Here is a 27911-nt window from a genome sequence, read left to right as displayed (position 1 = left end):
TGAGCATAACAGAATGAAATGCACGCTGCTAGCCAATTAGACAACGTACGTTTAGAAACAGGACGACCCAATTTATTTGGATCAAATGACAGGAAGAGCTGGGGAGCTGATCTGTGGGGCTTAGTACGCTCTAAATAGTAAGCTAGAGCCCTCTTACAGTCCAAAGTATGTAGAGCCTGTTCTCCAGAATGCGAGTGAGGTTTCGGAAAGAAGACAGGCAGAACAATGGATTGGTTGAGATGAAAATCAGAGACAACCTTAGGGAGAAACTTTGGATGTGTACGCAGAACCACCTTGTCATGATGGAAGATTGTAAAAGGTGGATCCGCAACTAGTGCATGTAGCTCACTGACCCTCCTGGCAGAAGTAAGAGCAATAAGGAAAAGTACCTTCCAAGTGAGGAACTTGAAAGAAGCTGTAGCCAAGGGTTCAAATGGAGGCTTCATTAAAGCGGATAGAACTACATTGAGATCCCAGATAACAGGAGGGGCTTTAAGGGGTGGTTTCACATTAAAAAGACCCCGCATAAACCTGGACACCAAGGGATGAGCTGAGAGGATTTTTCCATGGACTGGCTCATGAAAAGCCGCAATAGCACTGAGGTGGACTCTGATTGAAGTGGATTTGAGACCAGAGTCTGACAACGAAAGAAGATAGTCCAACAAGGTCTCCACTGCAAGGGAAGTGGGATCATGATGATGAAGAAGACACCAGGAAGAAAAACGTGTCCACTTCTGATGGTAACATTGCAGAGTGGCCGGCTTCCTGGAGGCATTCAGAATCGAACGAACAGGCTGAGACAAAAGGGAATCACTCGAAGTCAGCCCGAGAGATACCAAGCTGTCAGGTGCAGAGACTGGAGGTTGGGATGTAGAAGGGTTTCCTGATGCTGTGTAAGCAGAGAAGGATACAGTGGCAGAAGAAAAGGTTCTCTGGAACTGAGTTGAAGTAGAAGGGAGAACCAATGTTGCCTGGGCCACCTCGGAGCTATCAGAATCATGGTGGCCCGTTCCCTCTTGAGCTTGAATAAGGTCCTCAACATGAGAGGGAGAGGAGGGAAAGCATACAGGAACAGATTTGACCAATCTAGGAGAAACGCATCCGCTGCCAGACGGTGAGGCGAGTAGAGTCTGGAGCAGAAAAGGGGCAGCTGGTGATTGTGAGGAGCTGCAAAGAGGTCTATCTGAGGAGTGCCCCATTGAACGAAGATGGACTGAAGAGTTACAGGATCGAGTGTCCACTCGTGAGGTTGGAGAATTCTGCTGAGTTTGTCTGCTAAGGAATTCTTTTCTCCCTGAATGTAAATCGCTTTCAGGAATAGATGATGATTTATGGCCCAAGTCCAGATTTTCTGGGCTTCCTGGCACAAGAGGCGAGAACCCGTTCCACCTTGCTTGTTGATGTAGTACATCGCCACCTGATTGTCTGTGCACAGGAGCAGAACTTGAGGGAAGAGAAGATGTTGGAAAGCCTTGAGGGCATAAAACATCGCTCTGAGTTCCAGGAAATTGATGTGATGCTTCTTTTCCTGGGCTGTCCAAAGGCCTTGAGTTTGGAACTCGTTCAAATGAGCTCCCCAAGCATACGGGGAGGCATCGGTTGTGATGACTAGTTGATGAGGAGGTAGATGGAACAGAAGACCTCTGGATAGATTTGAGGATACCAACCACCATTGTAGAGACTGACGAAGAGATGATGTCACAGATATGTGACGTGAGCAAGGATCCGTCGCTTGGGACCACTGGGTAGCAAGGGTCCATTGAGGTGTGCGCAGGTGAAGACGTGCCAGAGGGGTGACATGCACTGTTGAAGCCATGTGTCCCAATAGTATCATCATTTGTTTGGCAGAGATGGAACTTTGAGGAAGAACCTGTTGACACAAAACTTGAAGAGTGTGGAGCCGGTTGGACGGCAGGAATGCTCTCATGAGGATCGTGTCCAGCACCGCTCCAATGAATTGAAGTCTCTGAGTGGGGATGAGATGAGATTTGGGAAAATTGACCTCGAACCCCAGAATCTGTAAGAACAAGATGGTTTGATTGGTGGCCAGTAGCACTGTTTGAGGAGAATTGGCCTTTATCAACCAATCGTCCAGGTAAGGGAAAACTTGCAGATGATGTGAACGAAGGAAAGCAGCCACCACAATCAGACATTTGGTGAACACTCTTGGAGATGAAGCAAGTCCGAAGGGGAGAACTTTGTATTGGTAATGACAGTGATTGATCATGAAGCGGAGATACTGTCTGGAGGCTAGATGGATGGGAATATGAGTGTAAGCCTCCTTGAGGTCGAGGGAGCATAGCCATTCGCCCTGATTGAGAAGAGGATAAAGAGTTGCTAAAGAAAGCATCTTGAATTTCTCCTTGACCAAGCATTTGTTGAGATCTCGAAGATCTAAGATGGGCCTGAGATCTCCTGTTTTCTTTGGAACTAGAAAGTAACGGGAGTAAAATCCCTGACCTTTCTGGTCTAGAGGAACTTCTTCTATGGCGTTTAGAAGAAGGAGGGATTGAACCTCTTGTATTAGGAGAGAGGATTGATGAGTGTTCAAAGCAGACTCTTTTGGTAGACTTTGATCGGGATAAGTCTGGAAGTTGAGAGAGTAGCCGTGGCGGATGATGTTTAGGACCCATTGGTCGGATGTAATGATCTCCCAACAGCTGAGATAATGGGTCAGGCGCCCTCCTATCGGTTGGGGAAGATGGGCAGATGGTATGATATTGGCTATGCTCAGGAGAAACACGTCAAAAGGGTTGAGTAGACTTTTGAGGTGGCGGAGGTTTCTGTTGCTGTTGCGCCTGCCTCTGAGGTTGACGTTGTTGTTGCTGTCGTTGACGTCTAGGCTGTTGAGCAGCCTGAGGCAAAGGACGAGCAGCATAGCGGCGTTGGTAGGCCGATTGTTGTCGGAAAGGCCTAGTAGGGGGAGTCTTCTTTTTATTCTTTAGGAGAGTATCCCAACGTGTCTCATGCGCCGATAGATTCTGTGTGGTGGAATCCATGGAATCACCAAACAGCTCATCCCCTAAGCAAGGTGCATTTGCTAGACGGTCTTGGTGGTTTACCTCCAGTTCTCAGACCCTGAGCCATGCCAACCTGCGCATAGCCACTGACATAGCCATGGCTCTAGAAGTCAATTCAAAGGTGTCATAAATTGATCTTACTAGAAACTTCCTCAACTGGAGAAGAGAGGAGGTACAAGTGTTAAAAGTAGATTTTTTGCGATCAGGCAGATATTTCTCAAAGGTAGAAATTGTTTGGATTAAATGCTTCAAATAAAATGAGAAATGAAAAGCATAATTTCCTGATCTGTTGGCTAGCATGGCATTTTGATATAGCCGCTTGCCAAATTTGTCCATTGATTTTCCTTCTCTGCCAGGAGGGACTGAGGCATACACATTAGCTCCCGCTGATTTCTTTAAAGTGGACTCCACTAAAAGAGACTCATGCGGGAGTTGGGGTTTATCAAACCCAGGAATAGGTATCACCCTGTATAAAGAGTCCAGTTTTCGAGGGGCTCCAGGGACAGTCAGGGGAGTCTCAAGGTTTTTATAAAACGTTTCTCTCAATATATCATGGAGAGGAAGTTTAAGAAATTCCCTTGGAGGCTGGTCAAAGTCCAATGCATCAAGAAATGCCTTAGATTTCTTTGACTCAGCCTCCAAGGGAATAGACAAGGATTCACACATTTCTTTTAGAAAAGAAGGAAAAGATGTGGAATCTGGATGAGAAGAGGGATTGGTAACAAGGCGTTCCTCCTCATCAGAAGAGCATTCACCTTCGGATAGAAAGGGCTCTTCAGAATCACCCCACAAATCAGGATCCCTAACCTGAGAGCCATGGTGTCGAGACTCTGGTGTGGAGGGTTCCAGGTGTCGGGTTTTATGTGTGGACTTACCCGACCTCATGGATACGGTACCAGGCGATGTAACCTGTTGTGCTGGTACCGAGGTTTGTACCGCCTGGTGGTGAGATTTAGGCTCTGGAGCTAAAACCGGCATCGAAGTCGATGAGGTGGTAAGACCCGGTACCGACAAAGTGGATGCCGATAAAAGAGGGCGTTCCACTATCGGCACCGGTGGCTCCGACCGTACCGGAACTGGAAGGTTCTGGGGCAAAAGGGCAGGTAGTAGCTGTTGGAGTTGCTCTCTCAGCTGTACCTGCAGAACGGCGGCAATACGCTCGTCCAGTGATGGCACCGGTACCGCCTTTTTCTTCTGCGGTACCTTGGGTGCCGCTCGACACTCCGATGAAGAACCCGATGTCGAGGGACTAACTTCAATCGGAGCGGAGCACTTCCGTGGGCGCCTCGAGGTCGGCAGGATTGGACTCACTGCAGTAGAGACCGGAGGACGCTCCAGCGGGGAAGGCTTCTTAGCCGGCTTACCTGCTGGTTGCGACGCCGGCGCGGTATCGCGCGGTGTCGATGAAGTCGGTGCCGATTGAGATGTAATCGATGTCGGTGCCGGTACGTTGGAATCGGACATCTCGGCACCGAATAGCAACCGCTGCTGGATTTGGCGGTTTTTAAGTGTTCGTTTTTTCAAAGTTGCACAGCGGGTGCAAGTGGACGCTTGATGGTCGGGACCAAGACACTGCAGACACCAGTTATGCAGGTCTGTCAGTGAGATTGGCCTAGCGCACCGCTGGCACTTTTTAAACCCGGGCTGAGGGGGCATGAAAGTAAAGACAGCCTCTGCCAAATCGAAAGCCGAGGCTTCGATTGTGGCAACAGGCCCCGCCGGGGCGAAACGAAAAAAGAAGGAAAAACAACTAAGTTTTTTGTTTTTTTTTTAAAAAAGAATAAAGAAATAAAGAAACCTTTATTAAAGCAAAGGTTTACGCGAGCGGGAAGATCGAAAAAATTTTTCTTCAACAGCCGTTGAGGAAACGCGTCTTCTTAGCTCCGCGGAAACTAAGAAACTGGGGACCGCGCGCCTCTGTCGGGCGGGAAGGCACTCGCGCGTGCGCGGTGCGGCCTACCAGAACTTTCCAAGTTCTTAGAGTGCAATCACTCTAAAATTGTCCGTACCGGGGCTCCGTCGGTGCCGTCACCCATCAGTCAAGAATATGCTGCCTGCTTGTCCTGGGATAATACAGTATACACCCGCGAATTTACGATTCTGAATTTGAAGACTAAGTAATTCGTGGTTTTTCCCTCACCAACCAACTTCTTCCTCCCCCTCACCCCCTGCATAATTTACCTCACGCAGCAGCCAATAGCTGGAAAGTTCACATCTTCCCTCCGCTGCCAACCAATCCTGACGGGGATCTTAGTGCCTGTAAAGAATGAGAACCTCGCGGCTGAATGACAGCTGAGCCCTGTGAGAGGGCGGGGCCGGAGCCAGAGAGGAGGAGGGGGAGGCATGCTGAGAGCACGTGGTTTAGGTCACTGGCCGCAGCTTTCTTCCTGTTATTCCCTGACAAACAGCTGAAGGGCAAGCAGGCGATGAGGGGATGTGACTGTATGTGCTTCCAGCGCCGTGGTTTTAGGTGAGCATGTTTTGTCTTCCAAGCACCGATAATATACAATTACAGTACTCATCTAATATTCGCGGTTTTTCAACATTCGCGATCACTCCAAGAACGTAACCCCCACGAATTTCGAAGGGAGTACTGTATTTCACATCATAAGTTTTATAGCATATTCACTGTCACAAGAATAATTTTACAAGAAGACATCTCAAACTAATAAATAAGAAAATGATAGGGCATAGAATTACCAAAGTGATATCCATGAGTAAAAAGTATATTACCTGTGTTACATGACAGAACAGAGCCCTCCTTCAAATTAACTAATATTTTGCACTTTGTGAAACACCACATGAAATTTTAGCTGTATTTTAAGGAGGTACTCTAGGGGGCATGTTTAGATTGGGGGAGGAAAAGTATGTGCATAGACTGGATTTTCAAATTTTGCAGCTACCTTTCTAGAATTCTGCATCAAAATAAAGTACAAGTGACTCCTTCTACAATGGGCTATGCCCAGGGAAGATGCAACAATTTTATGGTGGAAATGTTAAAAATGTCTTTTGACCTCGGTATAATGGAAGCAGTTACCATAGATGGGTTTAAAATATGTTTGGGCAAGTTCCTGGAGGAAAAGTCCATAGTCTGCCTTTGAAAAAGACAGACATGGAGGAAGTGAATGTTTGCCCTGGGACCGGAAACATGGGACAGCAGACTATGGACTTTTCCTCCAGGAAATTGTCCAAACCTTTTTAAAAACCAGCCACGTTAACCGCTCTTACCACATCTTCTGGCAATGCATTCCAGAGCTTAACTAATTCTTTGAGTGAAAAAAATATTTTCTCCTATTGGTTTTAAAAGTATTTCCCTGTAACTTCATCAAGTGTCCCCTAGTCTTTGTAATTTTTGATGGAGTAAAAAAAAAAAAAAAAAAAATCGATCCACTTGTACCCGTTCTATACCACTCAGGATTTTGTAGACTTCAATCATATCTCTGCTCAACTGTCTCTTCGCCAAGCTGAAGAGCCCTAACCTTTTTAGCCTTTCCTCATAAGAAAGGAGCTCCATCCCTTTTATCATCTTGGTCGCTCTTCTTTGAAACTTTTCCAATTCTGCTATATCTTTTTTGAGAAACAGCGATCAAAACTGATTGCAATACTCAAAGTGAGGTTGCACCATGGAGCAACATAGAGGCATTATAACATTCTTAGTCTTATTTACCATCCCTTTTTTTAATAATTCCCAGCATCTTTGCTTTTTTGGCCACTACTGCACATTGAGTGGAAGGTTTCAGCGTATTGGCTAAGATGATACCTTGATCTTTTTCTTGGGTACTGACCCCTAAGGTGGACCCTAGCATCTGCTAGCTACGATTTGAATTATTCTTCCTAATGTGTATCACTTTGCATTTGACCACATTAAATTCCATCTGCTATTTGGATGCCCAGTTTTCCAATTTCCTACGGTCTGCCTGCAATTTTTCACAGTTCGCATGTATCTTTTGAACAGTTTAGTGTCATCTGCAAATTTAATCACCTCACTTTTCATCCCAATATCTAGATCATTTATAAATATGTTAAATAGCCCCGGTCCCAGTACGGATACCTGTAATAAACGGTGTGAAAATTACCCCCAACATGTATAGTTGTAAATAGGTAGCCAAGTTAAAAGCCACTGACATGGGTAAAATTTGTTGTACTTTTCGTTACATTTACGGCTGGCGGCTCTGTAGGTGGAAAGAGATTGTTATTTTCCTCCCAAACCAAACCCCCCCCCCCCCCAAACATAGGTTCCATCTTCACATCTACATAAGCCCTTTTCCATTCAAAAAGTACATGTACAAAAAAGCAGGTATAAATATAAATTATGCTATGACTTTTGAAGCAAAGCCTGCAAAACAAAAGTACTAGGAGACTTAGGGCTCCTTTTACGAAAGTGCGCTAAGCATTTTAGTGCATGCACCGGATTAGTGCGCTAGCCGAAAATCTACCGCCTGCTCTAAAGGAGGCGGCAGTGGCTAGCACATGCGGTAATTTAGTGCACGCTATTCCGCGCATTAAGGCCCTAGCATGGCTTTGTAAAAGGAGCCCTTTGTCTCACAACAGATAATTTGAAAACTGCCCCATCGTGTGCCTGTTTTAGTGTCTGAATACTGTACATTAGATAAACAGTAAAGATCCTTACCTGACAATTCCATTTTCCAATCCACCAGCAATCACATTAACAGATACTCCTTCAGGCTGGTTAGAGAAACTCAGAGAGCAAATGATTTCTCTGCAGTGCACATGTCCAACAAGGTCACCGTTCACTGTCCAAAGCCTGAGATCACTTCCTCCTCCCACTGAATCGCACATGGAAGAGATTAGAGGACCAGCATATACACACACAAGTGTGAACATTTGTGCATAAATACAACAAATTTAAGCACTATTCTATAAATATGTGCATATCTGACAGGTGTATCTACACTTGAATAAAGTCTGAACAGACTCACTCATATATAACATATAGTTATACACAGATCTCTGGCATTTAGGAAACTAGATTTATCAGGATGTGTGTATATACACGTTTCTAGTATTGTAGGAGTGTATTATAGTATATTTAAGAAAGGAATTTTTTAAATAAAGTAAAATTCTGGAATCTCTCACGACACACCTGGAATCTCTTCGGGGCACACCGTTTGAGAGACACTGGTCTACTTAATCATACAAACCCCCGCTTGTAGCCTTTTTGTCTTGAAATAAATGATCCCTTTTACATATAGGAGACAATTCTATAACATAAGATTTACACTCCCATTTTATACATAAATATTTAGAATAATGACATTTATGCATGTGTGTGCGCACAAACAAGGTCTCACAATTAAGTTCATGATCTTTGGCAGCACTGTCCAAACAGCTTGGTAAGGGTTCATAATCTTGGTATATCAGTGTATCACAGTTGCGTTCGTGCCGACGTGTGGCGGTGTCTTGCTGAGTGGCGTTCATTATTGTTGCACGTTTTTGTGTGCCATTGCGAAAATTTATTTGAAACTTTTTTTTACACCATTTACAAAAAAACTAAATGGTTTCTATCAATTAAAACATACAAAAGATAAAATCAAATCATTGAATTAGAGCAATGAACAAACATTAAACTTCTTGTTAAACTTGGAAAGAATGGAAGTGAAATCAGGAACATATTAGTCCATGTTTATGGGGATGCTGCCATGAAGAAAATGGCAGTGTACAAATGGATTAAACAATTTTCTGAGGGGAGAGAAAATGTCACTGATGATGAGAGGTCAAGGCAACCAGTAACGAGCAGACCTGATGAAAACATTGCAAAAATTCATGGAATTGTGCATCAAAATCATCAACTGACTGTGAGAAGCATAGCAGACCAAGTAAACATCGATAGAGAAACAGGAAAATTTTAACTGAAAATCTTAGCAAGAGAAAGGAGTGTGTAAAAATGGTCCTTCATGGCTCTTAAATCACGACAATGCACCAGCTCACACGGCACTGTCCGTGAGGGAGTTTTTAGCCAGAAAACAAATAACTGAATTGGAACACTCTCCCTACTCTCCTGATCTGGCCCCCCATGACTTTTTTCTTTACCCGAAGATAAAGGAAATATTGAAAGGAAAACATTTTGATGACATCAAGGGTAATACGACGACAGCTCTGATGGGCATTCCAGTAAAAGAGTTCCAAAATTGCTTTGAAGGGTGGACTAGGCGCTGGCATTGGTGCATAGCTTCCCAAGGGGAATACTTTGAAAGTGACCATAGTGATATTCAGCAATGAGGTATGTAGCACTTTTTCTAGGATGAGTTCTTGAACTTAATTGTTAGTCCTCGCATGTGTGTAACTGGTCTTCTGTAAATATCCACCTAACTTATACAGCATGTATTTGCAAGCGAGTGGACATATGGGTATGGCTCATACTTCCATGTATAACTTACAGAATTCTATGAACACTTATACCAGGACTATGGTTGGCACAAGTGCTCTATTCTACTGCAGATTTTGGTTATCATCTGCAAAGAGGCAAATCTTACCCGATAGCCCTTCAGCAGTATCGCTTATAAAAATGTTAGAAAGAACAGGCCCAAGAACCAAATCTTGTGGTACACCACTGGTAACATCCTTTTTCTCAGAGTGATCTCTGTCGCCTTCCATTCTGCACAATATTCTGTACAGTATTCTATAAGTGTGACCTGCCCACGTGCATGCCCTCTTGCAGTTACATGCAAAAGCATCTTATTGAATTATGCCTAAGTATTGTTTACCCGCATTTTGACACTTCTGTTGGGTGCCAAAAGTTATGTGCCTCATTGGTACCTAGCTTGTGGTGTACTTATGTAGAATTAGATGGGGGGGAGTGCATAAAAGTGGCTGCAGTGATTTCTCTGTGCCTATTTTTAAGTGAGAGCCTAACTGAGTGTGTGAAAATACATTTCTGCATATTAAAGTCCCTCAAAGAGTTACCCTTTCAAAGATCTTCAAAAACTATGCTTACAATATATTTTATGTTGAAAGTTACTATAAAGAATGCTATGAATCTAAACAGGTTTTTTATTTGGTCAGACGCTTACCTGAATCACAAACAGTAGCAATATCACCTGTTGTTTCACTGGCAGAAACAGCTGACACAGGATTCTTGTGTCCTGTAAGACTTTGTACGTAGCACAGCCTGAACAAAACAAGATAAAAGACTCACACAGAGACTGCTTTAATACCCATAAATCTTCACTTGTATTGTCTGGATTGTCATACTTTTCAGGAACTGAATTAGCTTAGCTTAGATTTGGATATTAGTTTGATTCCGCTAAACTGATACCACCTCAACTGGACTGGCCTAAACAAAACATTCTGGATAGAAATGTCTTAAAATAAATAAACACAACGAGTAACATATTGCCTTAATGTATAAAATAATTCAGTCATAAAAACCACAAAAGTAGAATAATTATACTATAAATGAAAAATGCAAGAAAATTCACCTACAGTTACCATGGCAAACATAACTTTGCATTCTTATTCTTTGTTCTCTTTATTTCTAGATGGATTATCTTCCCAGTTACAAATAAAATACTGCAGAAGACAAATACATTTTCTTAAGGCCTATTCCTTGTACTCTTATTTCTTCCCCCAAAGTGTCTACCCTTTCTTCAAGCTGCTACACTTCTCCCTCCGTGTTCGCTGGCTGTGATAGGAGATTAATAGAACCGCAAACACAGAAAAACTGCAAATAACTTTTTCATATGTTATTCGCTGTTTTCTATTAAAAACCATCGTGAATATAGTGAAACCGTGAATAACATGGTGGGAGACCTGGTCTGTTCCTGAAGGAGAGGCAAAACACGGTGAAGAAAGTGCTGGGAATCAGCGATTTTCTCTGTAAACTCTTGGAATCAGCGATTTCTCTATGCAAACTGATGTAATTCGGGGGGAGGAGCCAGCAAGCTAAAAAACGTGAATAATCGAAACCACAAATGCTGAAACTGAAAATACGAAGGGAGAAGTGTACTTAGTTTCTCAGAGAAGATCTTTTTTCCTGTTCCTTCCTATGCATATAAGGCCAGATTCTGTAATGGGTGCCTAAAAAGACAGGTGTCTAAAGTTAGGTGTCTATTACATGCCAATCACACTTAGGCGCCCATTACAGAATCACCTAACTTCAAACTTAGGTGCCTATAATGTAGGCCAGAGTTTTAAAGACCTAAATCCTTTAGAGAATCCCACTTAGCAGCACCTAAGACTTTCGCCACCACTATACACGCCTATTTTGGTGAGAGGCACCTATCTTTTGTAGAATCAAACCTAAGAAGATAGGCGCCTATCTCTTGTTAAAGCTCATTACTGAAGCCAATCTACTAATTAACACCCCCCCCCTTTTTTTTTTTTTTTTTACAAAACTGCAGAAGCAGTTTTTAGTGCAGGCTGGTGTGCTGAATTAGAGAATGACACGGGGGAAAAAATCTGTCCCCATCACTGCCCCGTCACCCTCACTGCCATCCCATTCACCGCCCCGTCACCGTCCCCGCAGCATCCATATAAGCCTTAGTACTGCAATATTTAGCTTATTCCTTCCTTATAAATCAAAGTTCTGGCTGCTGAACTAGAGAAAGAGATGTTCAGCTGGCAGGGCTTTGTTTATACATTTTTATCAACATAACTAATATACTACTTTATCCTGGTTTCTGCTTTCCTCATCTTCTCGTTCAATTCCTTCCATCCACTGTCTCTCTTCTCTCTGCGTCTTCCATTTGCTCTGTTACTATGCCTCTCCCCCCCCCTCCAAATTGGCCTGGCACCCATCTTCTTCCCTCCGCTCCCCCATAGTCTGACATCTCTTGTCTTCTTCCCTGCCAGCTTCTTCTCTCCACTCTCTCTTCCCCATGTCCTTTCACCGTCCTTCTCCCCACTCTCTCTTCCCCGTGTCTTTTCAGCGTCTTCTCCCCACTCTCTCATCCCCATTTCCCTGCAGCGTCTTCTCCCCACTCTCTGTTCTCCATTTCCCTTCAGCGTCTTCTCCCTACTCTCTGTTCCCCATTTCTCTTCAGCGTCTTCTCCCCACTCTCTGTTCCCCATTTCTCTTCAGCATCTTCTCCCACTCTGTCTTCCCCATGTCCTTTCAGCGTCCTTCTCCCCACTCTGTCTTCCCCATGTGCTTTCAGCGTCTTTCTCCCCACTCTGTCTTCCCCATGTCCTTTCAGCATCTTTTCCTCTCCGCCCCACCTTTCCTCCCTTTCTCCCTCCCTGCCCCTTACCTTCGTGGCGCTCTCAACCCTCCCCCTGCAGTGAGAACACCTTTTAGCCGCTTCCGCCATGCACTTGCGCCCCCTCCTCGGATAACAGGTATGGTCCGTTAAACCTCCCTGCCCTTTACTTGTGGCCGGCGATGTCTGAACTGCCTTCTTACAGCAGCCAGAGCGTTGAAGTTGCAAATGGCTGCCGGAAAGGTCATCTCTGATGCAACTTCCAGTTGCGTCAGAGATGATCTTTCCGGCAGCCACACGCAGCTTCGATGCTACGGCTGCTGTAAGAAGGCAATTTAGACATTGCAGCCATGAAGGTAAGGGGCAGGGAGGGAGTAGATAGCGATTTAAACTCGGCGGTGGCAGGAAGAAGGGAGGGAGCGCGATAGGTGACCGCGCACATTCCCTCCCTTAATTGCGGGGACAAGGCCATTCACCGCTCCACGGGGCGGTGAATGGCCTTGTCCCTGTAGCCACGGTGAACACAGGTTTTTCCTCACCGTTTTGGCGGGTTACCTGCGACTACTTGCGGCTAGCCACGGGTAACAGCCACCGTGTCATTCTCTACGCTGAATGCTCTGGGCTGCTCCTGACGCTCATAAGAACTTTTTGAATGTCAGGAGCAGCACAGAGCATTCAGCACGCCAACCTGTGCTAAAACCCGCTTCTGTACTTTTGTATAGGGGGGGTGGCCTAAGGGATCTGAACAATCGGAATTTTAGGTCACTCCTAATGCATCCCAGAATGCATTGTAAGATGGGCCTAAGATTCCAGTTGGCCGAGGGGCCTTAAGCGGCAAGGCCAATCAGGCCCCTACTGGTACATTCCATGATGCGCTGGGAAAAGGCAGGCCCACCATTCATGCAAAGGCGGGCCAGCCGGTTAGAGGAAGTAAGGATGCCTCTTGCCGGCCATCATTATAAGGTAAAGGGGGTTTCGTGAAGACTGAGGGGGTGGAGGAGAGGGAGTCTGAGGGGGTGGGCTAGGGGGGTTCGGCAAGGGGGAGTCCGAGGGGGTGGGCTAGAGGGGAGTCTGGCGGGGGGAGGGGGTCTGGCAGGAGGGACTGGAGGTCTACATTGTAGGTGCCTACTGCAGGCCTAGGGAGGCACATAGGGCTGCCTAAGGCTACTTCCAGGCAAAGGCACGCCCATGCCTAGCCTTAGATGAGCTTAGGTGGGCCTATGCATCTCCCCTGACTCCTGGAGGTGCCTACAATATAGGCGACATGACTTGGGTTTTTTGTTTTTTAAACATGCATCCTGATTGGCTGGTTAGGCAGCAATTGGCCACCTACAATCAGGACTCCATTTATAGAATTTGGCCCACAATGCATAAAATGGGACCTGTGCTAAAACAGCACAGGTTGTGGGACAATAATCTGTCTTAACAGTAGCCCAAGTTGATACGGTCTCCCACCCCATCCCATATGAAACACAAAAGTATTTTTGAAAATTGACTCCATATAAGTATGTTATCAAGAAAATTGATTTTGCTATATAGCTAGTAAAATAGTTGTCACACAGCCATGGAAAGATTTCAATAGTAAAACGGACCAAATGGGTTGAGAATCCTAATTTACTGGGTAAGTCGTAGTATGCTGGCATAGATACATTTTTTTTTTATTCTTCACATTCTACAGGCTTAAGGGATAAAAATTAGTTATTTACATCTAGGATTTGAAATTAAAAGATCTCTTTCTACAGAATGACACAAGAGGAGAGTGTGGCGTACTGGTTAGAGTTACAGCCTCAGTATCCTGTGGGTTCAAACCCTGTGCTGCTCCTTGTGACCCTGGGCAAGTCATTTAATCCTCCATTGCGTCAGGTACATTAAGCAGATTGTGAGCCCACCAGGCCAGATAGGAAAAATGCTTGAAGTATCCGTATGTAAATCACTTTGAATGTGGTTGTAAAACTACAAAAAGGCAGTACAGTGTGGTTCACGGTCCCGGTCATTCCGGCTGCTCTCTCCTGCCTCTCCCGCTGCCCTCTCCAGTCTCCCCCACGAAAAACCGTATTCGCAGTTTTTCAAGATTCACAGGGATTCATGGAATGGAACCCCCGCAAATATCATGGGAGTAATGTATATAAGTCCCAATCCCCCCATCCCCCTACACAAAAAATTTGCTTTCCATTGTAATCTCCCATATGATAATAATAATAATAATAACAGCTTATATACTGCAATACCGTGAAGTTCTATGCGGTTTACAAAGATTAAGCAAAGGTACAAATTGATTGACTTTAAGAGGGGAGGAAGAAAGAGGGTTAATAGGACAGGAAATCCATTTTTGAGGATGATGTGCATGGAAGCCCTGTCTGTTCAGTAGCCGTTGCTCTAGGGGTCTGAAGGATTACTTCTTGGCCTTCAATTATTACTGCTGAAATCCTTTCACTGGAAATGACTGGCCATTTTCTAGTTCATCAGAGCATCATGAAAAATTACCTTTTTTTTGTGCAAGCATCAACAGATTGTGTGCCTGTTTGGGTTAATCAAGATAAAGTTAGACAAGTTCCTGCTGAACCAGAACGTACGCAGGTAAGGCTAGTCTCAGTTAGAGTGCTGGTCTTTGACCTAAGGGCCACCGCGTGAGTGCACTGCTGGGCACGATGGACCACTGGTCTGACCCAGCAGCGGCAATTCTTAAGTTCTTAATTTCAGTGTGTAAAAATATGGTAGTTCTCAATAAGAAGAAAATGTATATTTAGATAAAGTTTATATTTATTAGTGTACCTGTTCAAATCCCATATAATACAGCTTCCATCCTTGCTTACGCTGATTATTATACTGTATGGTTTGCAAACAAATAAGCCGGTTATCTCTGCTACATGACCATACAAGTGGACCTCTGACTCCACTTCAATCTCAGATGGCTGAAACACACAATAAATTTAATGCAAGATATGTTCACCTAATTACCGCACAGAAAACACAGTAGAAATAAAAGTTCATATAACAGCTGCAATTGAATTTTTTAAAGTTCATCTTTAGTTATCTAGTGTTTGGTAAATCCTCTTATGCATATATGAGTATCATCATCATTCACAGACTTGTGATGCTCTTGCTTAAAGAAATCAAATAAAAGAACTGTCTTCTCATTCAAATTGGTAACCAAACTTCAGGATTGCAACCGTCACGTTTGAAAGTCACTCAGAGGTATAGAGTTCTTCAAGAAGAGAGTTGCGCCCTCTAGTGATGAACCAAAGTATATTTTTCAGTCGTTGCAACTTTATTAGTTCTGGTTACGCTCCAAGTTTGATTACAAAAGTAAATAAATAAATAAATAAATGTCTTTACAGTCTTTCAAACACTTGTATGAAAATACTTTGTTTTTTCTTATCTTTACATATCTTTATATCTTGCTTAAAGAAAGACAGAAAACCATCTCAGTATACACCGCAATAATTTCTGAGAATAAGATCGTAGCAGTAGGAATTGAGATGTGCAGTCAATACATCTTAGGTTTCACCAGTATTTTAGAAGAGAATCTCCCACTGTAGAACCTCTTCTGAAATACTAGAGAAACAGATGTTTACGGACCAGGTGCCTGCACCATAAACATCCATTTTATAAAAAATAAACATAAAAAAAATCAAATGTGTTCCAAGCGGGCACATAATTGTTTATCGTTGCAATCTTGGAAACAAAACCAGTTTTTATTCCAACGCTATCACAGAGGCTGCTTTCTTTTGCCAGTTTGGCATTTGAAGTAGAGAGCTGCACGGGAACGGGGACGACGGGAATCCCGCGGGACCCACGGGCATCCCGCGGGTTCCCCCTTCGGGTCACGGGGATCCCGTGGGGATGCCCCTAGGGTCGCGGGGATCCCGTGGGGACGCCTCCGAGGGTCGCGGGGCTCCTGTGGGGCTGCATGTACTCAGTCGCGCGGCTCTTCTTCTCCCTACCTTCTCTGCTTGCAGCACAGAGCCGAACGGAAGTCTTCCCGACGTCAGCGCTGACGTCGGAGGGAAGGGAGGGCTTAAACAAAGCTTAAACAAAGCCCTCCCTCCCTCCGACGTCAGCGCTGACGTCGGGAGACTTCCGTTCGGCTCTGTGCTGCAGGCAGGGCAGGTAAGGAGAAGGAGAGTAGCCTCGCGGTTCGAGTGGCTACCAAGGGAGGGGGCGGTCCGCCCCGCCCCGCCCCGGGTGCAGCACAGCCGGCCAGGTCCCCTTACTTTTGTGGCACTTCCCCGACCGGCCGATAACAGCCCGGTTCCGACAATCCTCCCTGCCCTGTAGCCGCGAATCTAAATTACCTTCTTACAGCTGCTGTAAGAAGGTAATTTAGATTCGCAGTTAAGGGCAGGGAGGTTTGTCGGACCGGGGCTGTTGTCGGTCGGTCGGGGAAGTGCCACAAAAGTAAGGGGACCTGGCCGGCTGTGCTGCACCCGGGGCGGTAGAGAAGGAGGGGGGAGAAGGACGCTGAAAGGCCATGGTGAAGACAGGAGGGGGGGGGAAGGACTCTGAAAGCACTTGAAGACAGAGGAGGGAGAAGGACGCTGAAAGCACATGGGGGAATACAAAGGGGGTGGAGAAGGACGCTGAAAGGCCATGGGAAGGGCGGGGGGGAGAAGGACACTGAAAGGAAATGAGGAAGAGAGAGTAGGGAGAAAACGCTGGCAGGGAAGAAGACAGATGCCAGACTATGGGGGGAGCGGAGAGAAGAAGATGGGTGCCAGACCAATTTGGAAGGGGGAAGAAAGGGAGAGGCACAGTAACAGAGCAAATGGAAGTTGCAGAAGGAAGAGAGACAGTGGATGGAAGGAATTGAATGAGAACATGAGGAAAGCAGAAACCAGGCAACAAAGGTAGGAAAAGAATTCTATTTCTTTTTTTTTTTTTTTGCTTCAGGATAAAGTAGTATATTAGTTGTGTTGATAAAAATTTATAAACATTAGAGGCTCTGGTAGAAACCCGTTTACAAAGTATGTATTCTTCCCAATTAATATTTTCAAATTAATAAAGTCTTTTTGCTTATTTGTAAATGGGTTTCTACCAGAGCCTTTAATTCAGTAGCATAATTAAATGAAATAACTATTTCTGAAGTTTATAGGGACGGGTGGGGACGGAGGGATTCCTCACGGGGACGGGTGGGGACGGGTGGGATTCCTCGCGGGGACGGGTGGGGACGGGTGGGACTTTGGCGGGGACGGGTGGGGACGGGTGGGATTTCTGTCCCCGTGCAACTCTCTAATTTGAAGGGTCAAACACCACTGGGGGAATAAGAGGGAAACCCCCCTCCAAATTTCTCTGGTGGAGGGCTGCTTAATAGCAGCGGTTTCCTAAATCCGAACTGCGCTTGGAAATAGGTGTAACTCCCAAAGTTGATCTTTTAGGACACAGACATTTAGGACCAGAAATAGCTAAGAAGGAAAAAAAAAAAAAAGCAGAGTGGGAAATTAGATGGGGAAGGGGGACAAGGGAACAGAAAGAAGAAACAACTCAATTAAAAACTCAGCATTTTTCTTTTTCTAGAATACTTTTAAATTACTAACAAGACGGTGCTATTTTGACAAATCAAGTATGCAAAATTTTAAAATACTATAGAAAGAATTATTCTTCCCCTAGAATTCCCTTAGAAGCATAGGAAGTTTCAAGTTCAAGTTTATTAGGATTTTATATATACCGCCTATCAAGGTTATCTAAGCGGTTTTTACAATCAGGTACTCAAGCATTTTCCCTATCTGTCCCGGTGGGCTCACAATCTATCTAACGTACCTGGGGCTATGGAGGATTAAGTGACTTGCCCAGGGTCACAAGGAGCAGCGCGGGGTTTGAACCCACAACCCCAGGGTGCTGAGGCTGTAGATCCAACCACTGCGCCACACACTCCAAACCATGCCACTGATTATAAAACTGAAAGGGAAAAAGAGGAAAGAACAATGAACATTTTGATAAATACATACTGTGCTACTGGTGAATCTATTCATATATGCTGTGATGACACCACATTTGCTACCCGTGAAGAGCTGGCAACTGTCAGGCACCCAAGCACAACTTGTAACCTTTGAGAAAAACAGAGGATATAAGATGTTAGAATATTCTAATATTGTAAGTAGACTGCAAATTACTGGTCAGTATTCAGCCAGTGGATAATGACTGTTGCCTGCTAAATTAGACATGAATACTGGGATTGAATATCAGCGGGAACATGCAAAAGTTGTCTGGAATCTCCCCGTTCCGATCTCCTAACTCTGTTCTCCAATCCCTCCCTTCCCCAATTCTGATCTGATCCCCCTGGTTTTGTTCTGTCTTCTAGTTCTGATCTCCTTTCTAACACTTCCCTCTGCATCCAAGCTCTGGCCAGGTCTTCTTCTCCCCATCTCCCAGACCCCTAAACATCCCTGAGATTTTACCTAGAAGTGATCCCTGGTATCTAGCGGGACAGGACTGGAGTGGTCACCTTTCCACTCCAGTTCCATCGGTTCCAAATTTCAAAATGATGACGCTGACCCTCCGTGGTAGTCCTGTGGTATCATGGAGCAATACAGAGGCAATATAATATTCTCAGCTTTGTTCGCCATTCATTTCTTAATTCTTAACATTCTATTTGCTTTCTTAGCTACCGCTGCGTATTGAACGGGTGTTTCAGCGTATCGTTAACGATGATACCTAAATCCTTTTACTGATGATGGCTCCTAATCTGGAACCTTACATCATACAACTATAGTATATGTTCTTTCTCCCTACAAGAACAAAAGGTGCTTGATTGTCCTTTATTGCAATCTACACTGACTCAACACAGGCCATGTTAAGGTTAAAGAGTTTGCATCGGGAGTCTGAAAGTAACATGTCGGAATGAAATCTAAATGAAAGAGTCAATGCGCCTAATAACATAGATACACCAGATTATCTTTTAAATTAGATCTCATAATTGAAAATCACAAATCAAATGCATAAGACGAGTGATCTAACTAGTCTCTTCTTCTACTGGTGGATCTACTTTACTAAGCACATTGATGCTTTCAGTTGGCATCCATCCCAACAAGGACTCCTGATGCAGGCACTTTAGCTAAAACATGGCCCATATTGAGTCAATGTAAATCTCAATAAAGGATAATCAAGCCCCTTTTGTTATTGTTTTTGTTATCTCTACTCTCTTGCTTTCTTTGTGCTTTGTGTGGAGGCTTGCTCTTCTGTTCTATTTCTATTTCCTCTTCCCCACATTCATCATTATGCCCTTGCTCACATTATATGTCATCTGCCAATTAGATTCTCATACTTTCAGTCTTACAAGCTCCTCTTGCGATTTTTCACAGTTGTTTTGTGATTTAACAACTGTAAATAACTTTGTCTCATTAACAAATTTATATGCCTCAAGCGTTATTCCGTTTCCACATCATTTATAAATATGTTAAAAAGCTACGGTTCCAGCACATTGAGAATATTGAACACTAACCCTACTCTCTGTTTTCTATCTTAATCCATAATAAGACACTGCCTTCTATCTATGAGCTACTTTGTCAAATGCCTTCTGAACATTCATACATACAATAATCAACTGGCTCATCTTTATCTACATGTGTATTCTTCCCTTCAAAGAAATGTAGCAGATTGGTGAGGCAAGATTTCCCTTGGCTAGATCTATGTTGGTTCTATCCCATTAATATATATATATATATATATATATATATATTTATTTATTTATTTATTTATTTAATTTTCTATACCGTTCTCCCAGGGGAGCTCAGAACGGTTTACATGCATTTATTCAGGTACTCAAGCAGTTTTCCCTCTCTGTCCTGGCGGGCTCACAATCTATCTAACGTACCTGGGGCAATGGGGGGATTAAGTGACTTGCCCAGGGTCACAAGGAGCAGCGTGGGTTTGAACCCACAACCTCAGGGTGCTGAGGTTGTAGCTTTAACCACTGCGCCACTCTCTACCATTTTGCCTGGCATCAATGCCAGGCTTGCCCGTCTATAATTTCCTGTGTCACATTTGGAACCTTTTTAAAAAATTGGTGGTACATTGGCCACCCTCCAACATTCTGGTACCTGACTAGATTTTAAAGATAAATTACATATTAATAGTAGCTCTGCAAGTTCATTTCATAATTCTATCAGTATTCTGAGGTGTCACTTTGGATGGTTGGTGCAATCATACAACTACTGTTTGGGATCTGCAAATGCTTTTTTTATATAGATTACCCTGATGCATTTTTATTGTCCTAGGAGTGAATACATATAAAGATCCCATGTTTAATTCAACACTCAGACCCTACCACCAGTGGTTCTCAACCAGTCTGTCATGACATAGTGTGTCATGAGCACCTGGGAAGTATGTCTCAGAGATAATAATAATCAGTTTATATACCACAAGGCCATGAAGTTCTATGCGGTTTACAATAATTTAAAAATTGCAATTAAAAAGAAGTTGAATAGAACTAAAAAAATTAAAAAGCTAATAATTATCTAAATGGTCCATAATAAAATTTGTACTAATTAGCTGCCTAAATGTTTCATAAACAGATATGTCTTTAAATGTCTCCTAAATTCCCCATAAGTGTTAGTAAGCAGATTCTTTTGCTTCTTCTCCCAAGAGCACAGCAGATTCCCCTTAGCCAGCCAGCCCTGAGCCAATGCCTCACTTATCCATGTCTTGAACTGGCCCTGATACAAAGACAAGTGGACATGCAATGAAACTAAGTTATAAATTTAAAACAAATCAGAGAAAATATTGCTTCATTCAGTGTGTAATTGAACTCTGGAATTCATTGTCAGACAACATAGTAAAAGCAGTTAGCTTAGCAGAGTTTTTTAAAGGTTTGGGCAAGTTCCTAAAAGAAAAGTCCATAACTGCATTGGCCACTGGTGGAAACAGGATACTGAGCTTGATAGACCTTCAGTCTGTCCCAGTATAATAATGCTTACGTTCTTAAGCCAAAGATCAGAGAGGCAACGGAGTAAATCAAAAGTGGAAGATAGATCTAATGAGACTAGAAACGCATATCTACCTGTATCAAGATTTTGTACGACTTAGAGCTATAATGTTGGTGAAATGCTGTCTTGAGTGAAGTGCACTGGTCTTAAATAGAAAAGACTGCAAATGTAGGACAGTTTGGGAAATGAATAGGGTGTTGAAAATTGTGTTGACAGAGTAGATTTTTTTTTTTTTTACTAACAGGTACAAAATATTATTTGAGCACCTGATTTGTAAGGCCAAAAATGGAATCAAACAAGCTCATTAGTCTTCTTTTTAGTAGTGTGGGAGGAATGGGATCTAGAATAAAAAGTAAAAAAGACAAAGAAATAAGAGCTGTGGAAGAAGGAAGTAGCAGAAGCAATACCAGGCAGGCCACTCAATGACTGGGGAGCATGGTGAACAGTTGGCTGGAAGAAAAAAAGGGGCAGCCAAGGCTGGAGCAGAGATCTTGGATTTTATGGGTGAAAAACTGCAAAGGCATCAGGCTCTGGACTATGATGTATTAAGTGGAGGGTGGGTACATAAGAGCATAAGATTAGCCTTACTGGGTCAGACCAATGGTCCATCAAGCCCAGTAGCTCGTTCTCACGGTGGACAATCCAGGTCACTAGTACCTGGCCAAAACCCAAGAAGTAGCAATATTCCAAGCTACCAATACAGGGCAAGCAGTGGCTTTCCCCCTGTCTTTGTCACTAACAGACTATGGACTTTTCCTCCAGAAATTTGTCCAAACCTTTCTTAAAACCAGCTACACTCTCCACTCTTATCACATCCTCTGGCAATGCGTTCTAGAGCTTAACTATTCTCTGAGTGAAAAAATATTTCCTCCTATTAGTTTTAAAAAGTATTTCCCTATAACTTCATCGAGTGTCCGCTAGTCTTTGTAATTTTTAACGGAGTGAAAAATCGATCCACTTATACCCGTTTTATCCCACTCAGGATTTTGTAGAATTCAGTCATATCTCCCCTCAGGCATCTCTTTTCCAAGCTGAAGAACCCTAACCATTTTAGTCTTTCCTCATACAAGAGGAGTTCCATCCCCTTTACCATCTTGGTCGCTTCTTCTTTGAACCTTTTCTAGCGCCACTATAGCTTTCTTGAGATAAGGAGATTAGAAATGAACGCAATACTCCAAATGAGGTCGCACCATGGTGACCAGGTTTGTAGCAAGGTGAGAGAGACCTTTTGAGGGGTTGACACATGATGTAATTGATTTTGAATGAATGTCATCTGGGCTTTTTTAACACTATCCCAAAAATCTCTTTGATGTTCCTTACAAACAACATTAGATGAGGGGGACCTAGTGCACCACCAGACACATTCTGCATTATAGGTTCTCCTTTTTAGAAGTTGCATTTCTCCATGATAAGGGAAAGGGATTGGGACTTGTATACTGCCTTTGCATTTTTGGAGTTTTACAGCCACACATAAAGAGGTTTACAGATAAAAGAATGTTTATTTTTAAAGGTGAAGGGAGAAAGGGTGGCAATTTGATCGATAGCTCTTTTCAGGGCACTAGACCAGAAGGAGGTACAGTCTTCCAACGGGGTAGGAAAAAGGGAATTGTAGAAAGAACATCCCAGTAAGCATTGGTTTATTTATCTATATCAAGAGACTTAAGATCTCTGGAATATTTGGTTAGCAAGTTTCGAAGGGATAGGTAAAGATGGCTGGAATTGAACCGAAAGGAAAAAAAAAAAGATCAGTCCATGATAAACAGGATCACAAACAGAAATAGCAGCAGAGCTAAGACTTAAGGTAAACACAAGAGCAAGAAAATGCCTGGCAAGACAAGTAGGAGCATTGCTCTATTGGTGAAGGTCAAGACATTCCATAAGCAAAACAACATTTTGTCTCAAGCAGAGATAGGAGCCTTGCTGGATCCAGCTGGCAATGCCATTTTTTTTAAAGTAGTAAATTAATTGGTTTGGGTTATTCAGTTTTGCGAACATCTTGAGTATTTTTTGGGTAGTATTTGAAAATTAACCTCTATATTTTACTGTCAGAATCTCAAGTTGGATTCATAATTAGAAACTCTAGAATGTAGAACCAGAACAACTGTCAAACTTTCACATGTATCGTACCTGATGCAACTGTGAACTCTGTATAAAATTTATTGGAGGTTCACTCTGCTTACTCTTCAGTCTTAAAATATTATCAGCATATCCCCAACTCAGAATTGCTGACCACTGGATATCTGTACTATGCATGCTCCTTACTCCTAAAACAGAAGAGGGAGAGTTTCAGTAAGATATCATAAGTTTGGACACAAGACAGTAAAATCAAAATATTTGATTCTTTCTACTATCTTTGACTTCATAATACAATAGTATTTGCGTGTTATTTTTAAGAGTATCTTTTATGAACTTTCTACAGTATGATATAAAGATAATTCTAGATTTTTATTTACCTTTTTCTTTACTGTATACCATCATCAGACAAAATTTTTGGGATAAACCACAGATGGCTCTGGTTGGCAGAGCTTGTAGTAAGCCAAATCTTTCTCCATGAGGTTGGCTAAAGCAAACAACTGGATCAGATGCACTTGGAGATCCTACATACTCCCCCCACTTTAAACCTCTTATCCATGGCAAAGGACTCTAGAATGAAAGTACAGAAAAAATTTAATGAAATTAAAAAAAAATAAAAAATCAGTCAATTTCACTGTAAGGAAGCAGCAATAAAATTATAATGTATTTACAGCCTAGTAATTAGCTATCCCTAACAATATTTAAAGAGCACTTTGACCCAACCAACTTTGAACTTCTAGATAAGCTAATATTGGCCTCTAGTGACCTACAGAGCCATAAGCCTTCATTTATAGCTATGCTGGATTTTTCTCCATTTTATGAACACTCATCCTTTTCCAGAACTCAGTAAACATGTACCCTGGATCTGGCCAGTAGGTGTTGCTTCGATACAATGATTATATGGTGAAATATATTTTGCTACACTACATAACAAAAAAAAAGTATCAGAACAAACAGCAAACCAGAAAAAGATACGAAGCAAAACAATTTAATATCAATAAAACACGTGCTTGATGTGGCCATGTTTCGCTCGATTTGATCTGTGCCTTTACTTAGAGCAGTTTTGGAAGATGTTCATGCTGCCAACTTATTTGCTGAACCTAGAGAGAAGCATGTTGTCTGTTCGTCCTCTCTAGGGAGGCTTTTTTGCATGTTCTGCCTATTACATTACATTAGTGATTTTTATTCCGCCTGTGCCTTGCGGTTCTAGGCGGATTACAATTTAGAAGATATCTGGACATTTCCAGTAGAATTACATAACAAGGAGTGAATAGATTACAATTTAGATTACAATTTAGAAGATATCTGGACATCTCCAGTAGAATTACACATCAAGGAAGTGAATATATTACAGTTTACCGTATAGAATAGAGATACATAACAGGTTGCAGAAGATGGTTACATAGAGAAGATTAGTTTGATGTTTTGATTTGGCGTTACAATATGGGTGGTATTTCCGAGGGAATAATCTTGAGGTAATGTTATGGAGGTTAGAATGGTTAGTGTGGTGGGAAGTATTTTTTGAATAGGTGTGTTTTTATTTCTTTTCTGAACTCTTTAATATCTGTTGTTTTGTTTAGCATTTTGGTAATGGAAGGGTCTATTTTAGCTGCCTGTGTTGCTAGAAGGTTGTCGTACAGTTTCTTGTATCTAGTACCGTTGGGAGGAGGGTAGGTAAAGAGGTTCTGAGTTCTTCTTCTTCTAGGTGGGAGGTAACGGTGTAGGCGGTTGTTCAGGTAACTGGGTGCAATTCCGTGCATTATTTTGAATAGAAGACAGTAGAATTTGAATTGGGTTCTTGCTTTTATCGGTAGCCAGTGAGATTCTAAGTATGCATTGGTAATGTGGTCAAACTTGCTAAGTGAGTAGATGAGTCCGAGTGCTGTGTTCTGGACGGTCTGCAGCTGTTTTATCATGTTGATTGGGCATGGTAGGTAGAGACTATTGCAATAGTCTACAATGCTAAGTACAAGCGATTGGACAATGATCCTGTATTGATCTTTGTTAAAGAATTTTCTTATTTTTCTTAAGTTTCGCATTGTGAAGAATGCTTTTTGGATGATTTTGTGGATTTGTGTTTGCATAGTGCAGCATCTATCTAATTGTATTCCTAGAATTTTGAGGGAGTTCTGTAATGGGTACTTGATTGTTTTTACTTCCAGTTCTGTTATGGATGGTTTTTTGTCCTTCTCTAGTAGCAGGAATTTAGTTTTGTCCAAGTTCAGCTTCAACTTGTGGTTCGCCATCCATTTTTCTACTGTTTCTATTACCTATTCTATGCATGGTTTTCTTTATACATATGCATGTTTTTAGTATCTTATATTATTTAATATGATCTGTATTTTATTAGTATCCAATACAGTTTTGAACATATGTTTTAGTATTTTATATCATTTGATATGATTTGAGTTGAATTTTAATAGCATTCAACTGAGTTTTCTATGTTTGTTTGACTTGGATTTTATTGTTTTAGCCAGTTTTGCCTCCGACGCAACCTTTGGGCAAAACGTGGCCATTTTGCACCTGTATTTTACTGATATTAAATTGTTTTGCTTCATACGTTTGTCTAGTCTGATCTTTGTTCTGCTATTCTTGCATCACAGATCATCTGCCTCTCATGTCTCCTGTAGTAAAATATAGCCTACTGCTAAGGGACTTCTGTGCACAATATTGCTAAGGGACTTCTGTGCACAATATTGCAAAATTCTAAAGCCATTCCTTGCTCAAAGAATGTGTAAGTAATAATTTCTTTAAGAATACAGAAAATATATTATTCAAATATGCTTTAATATTCTGTTTAAAATTCCCCCAACATAAACCCTAGCCACCCCTTCTGATTTGACATTTTACCAAACCTGAACAGTCCCTCCCCTTCAGAATTAAAGGCCCAATTTGTTCTTTGGCATCTGCCCTTCCCAGGATCAACCACTCCTCATCTCATCACCCCCCCCCTCAATTTTCTGTCTGCCCCCTTCACTTTCCCTCCTTCTCCCCAGTTCTCTACTTTCTACTTGCATAGTTCCACCTCCCTCCATTTTCTTAACCAAGGTTTTTTTTCCCTTGCTTTTCCAGGACTCTTGTTCTCTGCTACCCCTTCCTTCCTCCATAAAACCACCAGTTTTATCTCTGTCTGCCCTCTCAGTGTCGATTCCTTCCCCCGTTTTCTTTCTCTCTTTACTCCTTCCCTTTTTCTCTGGACCTCTCTCTTTCATTGCTCCATTCTGGTTGCTTAGGTTGACCATGCTGCCCCATGGGTTGATACTTGCAGCTACAGCCTTCTCTCCAGGTCCCAGCAAGCTAGCACATGAGGCTCTGCATAATTCAGTATGGGAAAGGAATGCTCTAATACTTACAGTACAGGAATAATTACATTTTCAGAGCTAAAGCAATAAATCTCAGCAATATTTTTGTAAGTTCAAAAGCAATGGTGCTTCCCAACCCTGCCCTGGAGGACCACCATGTGAGGTTTTCAGGATAGCCCTAATGAATATGCATGGAGCAGATTTGCATGCCTGTCATCTCCATTATATGCAAATTTCTCTCATGCGTATTCATTAGGGCTATCCTGAAAACCCGACTGGCTGGTGGTCCTCCAGGACAGAGTTGGGAACCACTGATGTATACTACTTTGTAATTCACTGCTCTCGGTTATATAAAGGTTCTACATCATTTTGCAAAGTAAGTTAGTAAAGTTGATCCATTTTTTTCCTCCTAATATGAATTTCTAGCTTTACTGCTATCTGTCCCAACTATACCATAACATTACATTTGTAGCTACACATTGCTCACAAAATCTTTTTGAGGGTTTAGTAGTTATTTATTTTATTTTCCAACAAACGTATAATGCTTAAATCAAAGTATAACATACTGGATAAATGACTTCCTTTGTGTGCTCTCTAGTTTCTCTGAAAGCTAGCTGTACTAATAATCCCATGGCAGCAGGAAGCTCTCCTTCCATGATTAGCTTAGATCCAGGCCTGCTCCCATGCGCTGTCTGAAAGAGTTGAAGAGGGGTTTGTCCATATGTTTTTATCATGGTTTCTAGTGCACGCCTTTGAACTGGATCCTCAACAGCAGAAACATCCATTCCAAAGTATGTCTAAAATGTAAAAAGAAAATTTCAAAAATATAAGACAGACCTTGGCAGAGGGATCTAAAATTAAATAAACTATATGAAAACTATATATACAGCCATAGACACATACATAAGTGGAAACCTTCATGGAATATCTATGACAACACTAAGTTCTTGCATCGCAGATCACCTGCCTCTCTTAAGTCCCCTGTAGAACAGTCAGCAGACAAGGGTAGTTCAGTTGTAGTGATGGATTATACTAAGTATATTACAGAAGTGAAAAGACAGCTTCAAGACACAATCTTCTATCTTCCTTTAGACAATGATCCTACCAACGTAATTAAAATAGAAATCAACTTGGTCCTTTCTGCGGCTTTGAATTGTGGATACATCACCAATAAAGAGTTCCAGTTTTAGGTGGTTCCATTCTCAATGACAACAGTGATTTATTTATTTAAACTTTTATTGATCATAGCAGGGGTCGCCATTCAGCATATTACCAACAAGTGGAAAAATCACACTAATCTTAATTATACTTTCTGGTGGAATTCATTATGCCATATTTATAAGATGGAAAGAGCAATTGCTTTGCAGAAAGGGTCTTACAATAAATTTTTGAAGATCTGGGGGCCGTTGGAAAATTATTGTAATGGGTAGACATTAT

At 42.4% G+C, this 27911-nt stretch overlaps 1 protein-coding gene across 6 annotated transcripts in view; it reads right to left on the bottom strand.

Moving 5' to 3' along the window:
• The window catches only part of LYST (lysosomal trafficking regulator), a 295950-nt gene that overhangs the window by 5294 nt on the left and 262745 nt on the right, over nucleotides 1–27911 (bottom strand). For all 6 annotated transcript variants that reach the window (XM_033936373.1, XM_033936368.1, XM_033936370.1 and 3 more), the window contains 7 exons: nucleotides 27041–27271; nucleotides 23553–23742; nucleotides 23227–23363; nucleotides 18124–18222; nucleotides 14951–15090; nucleotides 10052–10149; nucleotides 7651–7807 (listed from right to left, as the gene is read on the bottom strand). In XM_033936373.1, the coding sequence (XP_033792264.1) occupies nucleotides 7651–7807; nucleotides 10052–10149; nucleotides 14951–15090; nucleotides 18124–18222; nucleotides 23227–23363; nucleotides 23553–23742; nucleotides 27041–27271 (1052 nt within the window). The remainder of the gene's footprint in view (nucleotides 1–7650; nucleotides 7808–10051; nucleotides 10150–14950; nucleotides 15091–18123; nucleotides 18223–23226; nucleotides 23364–23552; nucleotides 23743–27040; nucleotides 27272–27911) is intronic.

This window comes from Geotrypetes seraphini, chromosome 3 (assembly GCF_902459505.1).
Source record: "Geotrypetes seraphini chromosome 3, aGeoSer1.1, whole genome shotgun sequence".
Classification (NCBI taxonomy): domain Eukaryota; kingdom Metazoa; phylum Chordata; class Amphibia; order Gymnophiona; family Dermophiidae; genus Geotrypetes; species Geotrypetes seraphini.
This window is presented reverse-complemented; position numbering and strand designations above follow the sequence as displayed.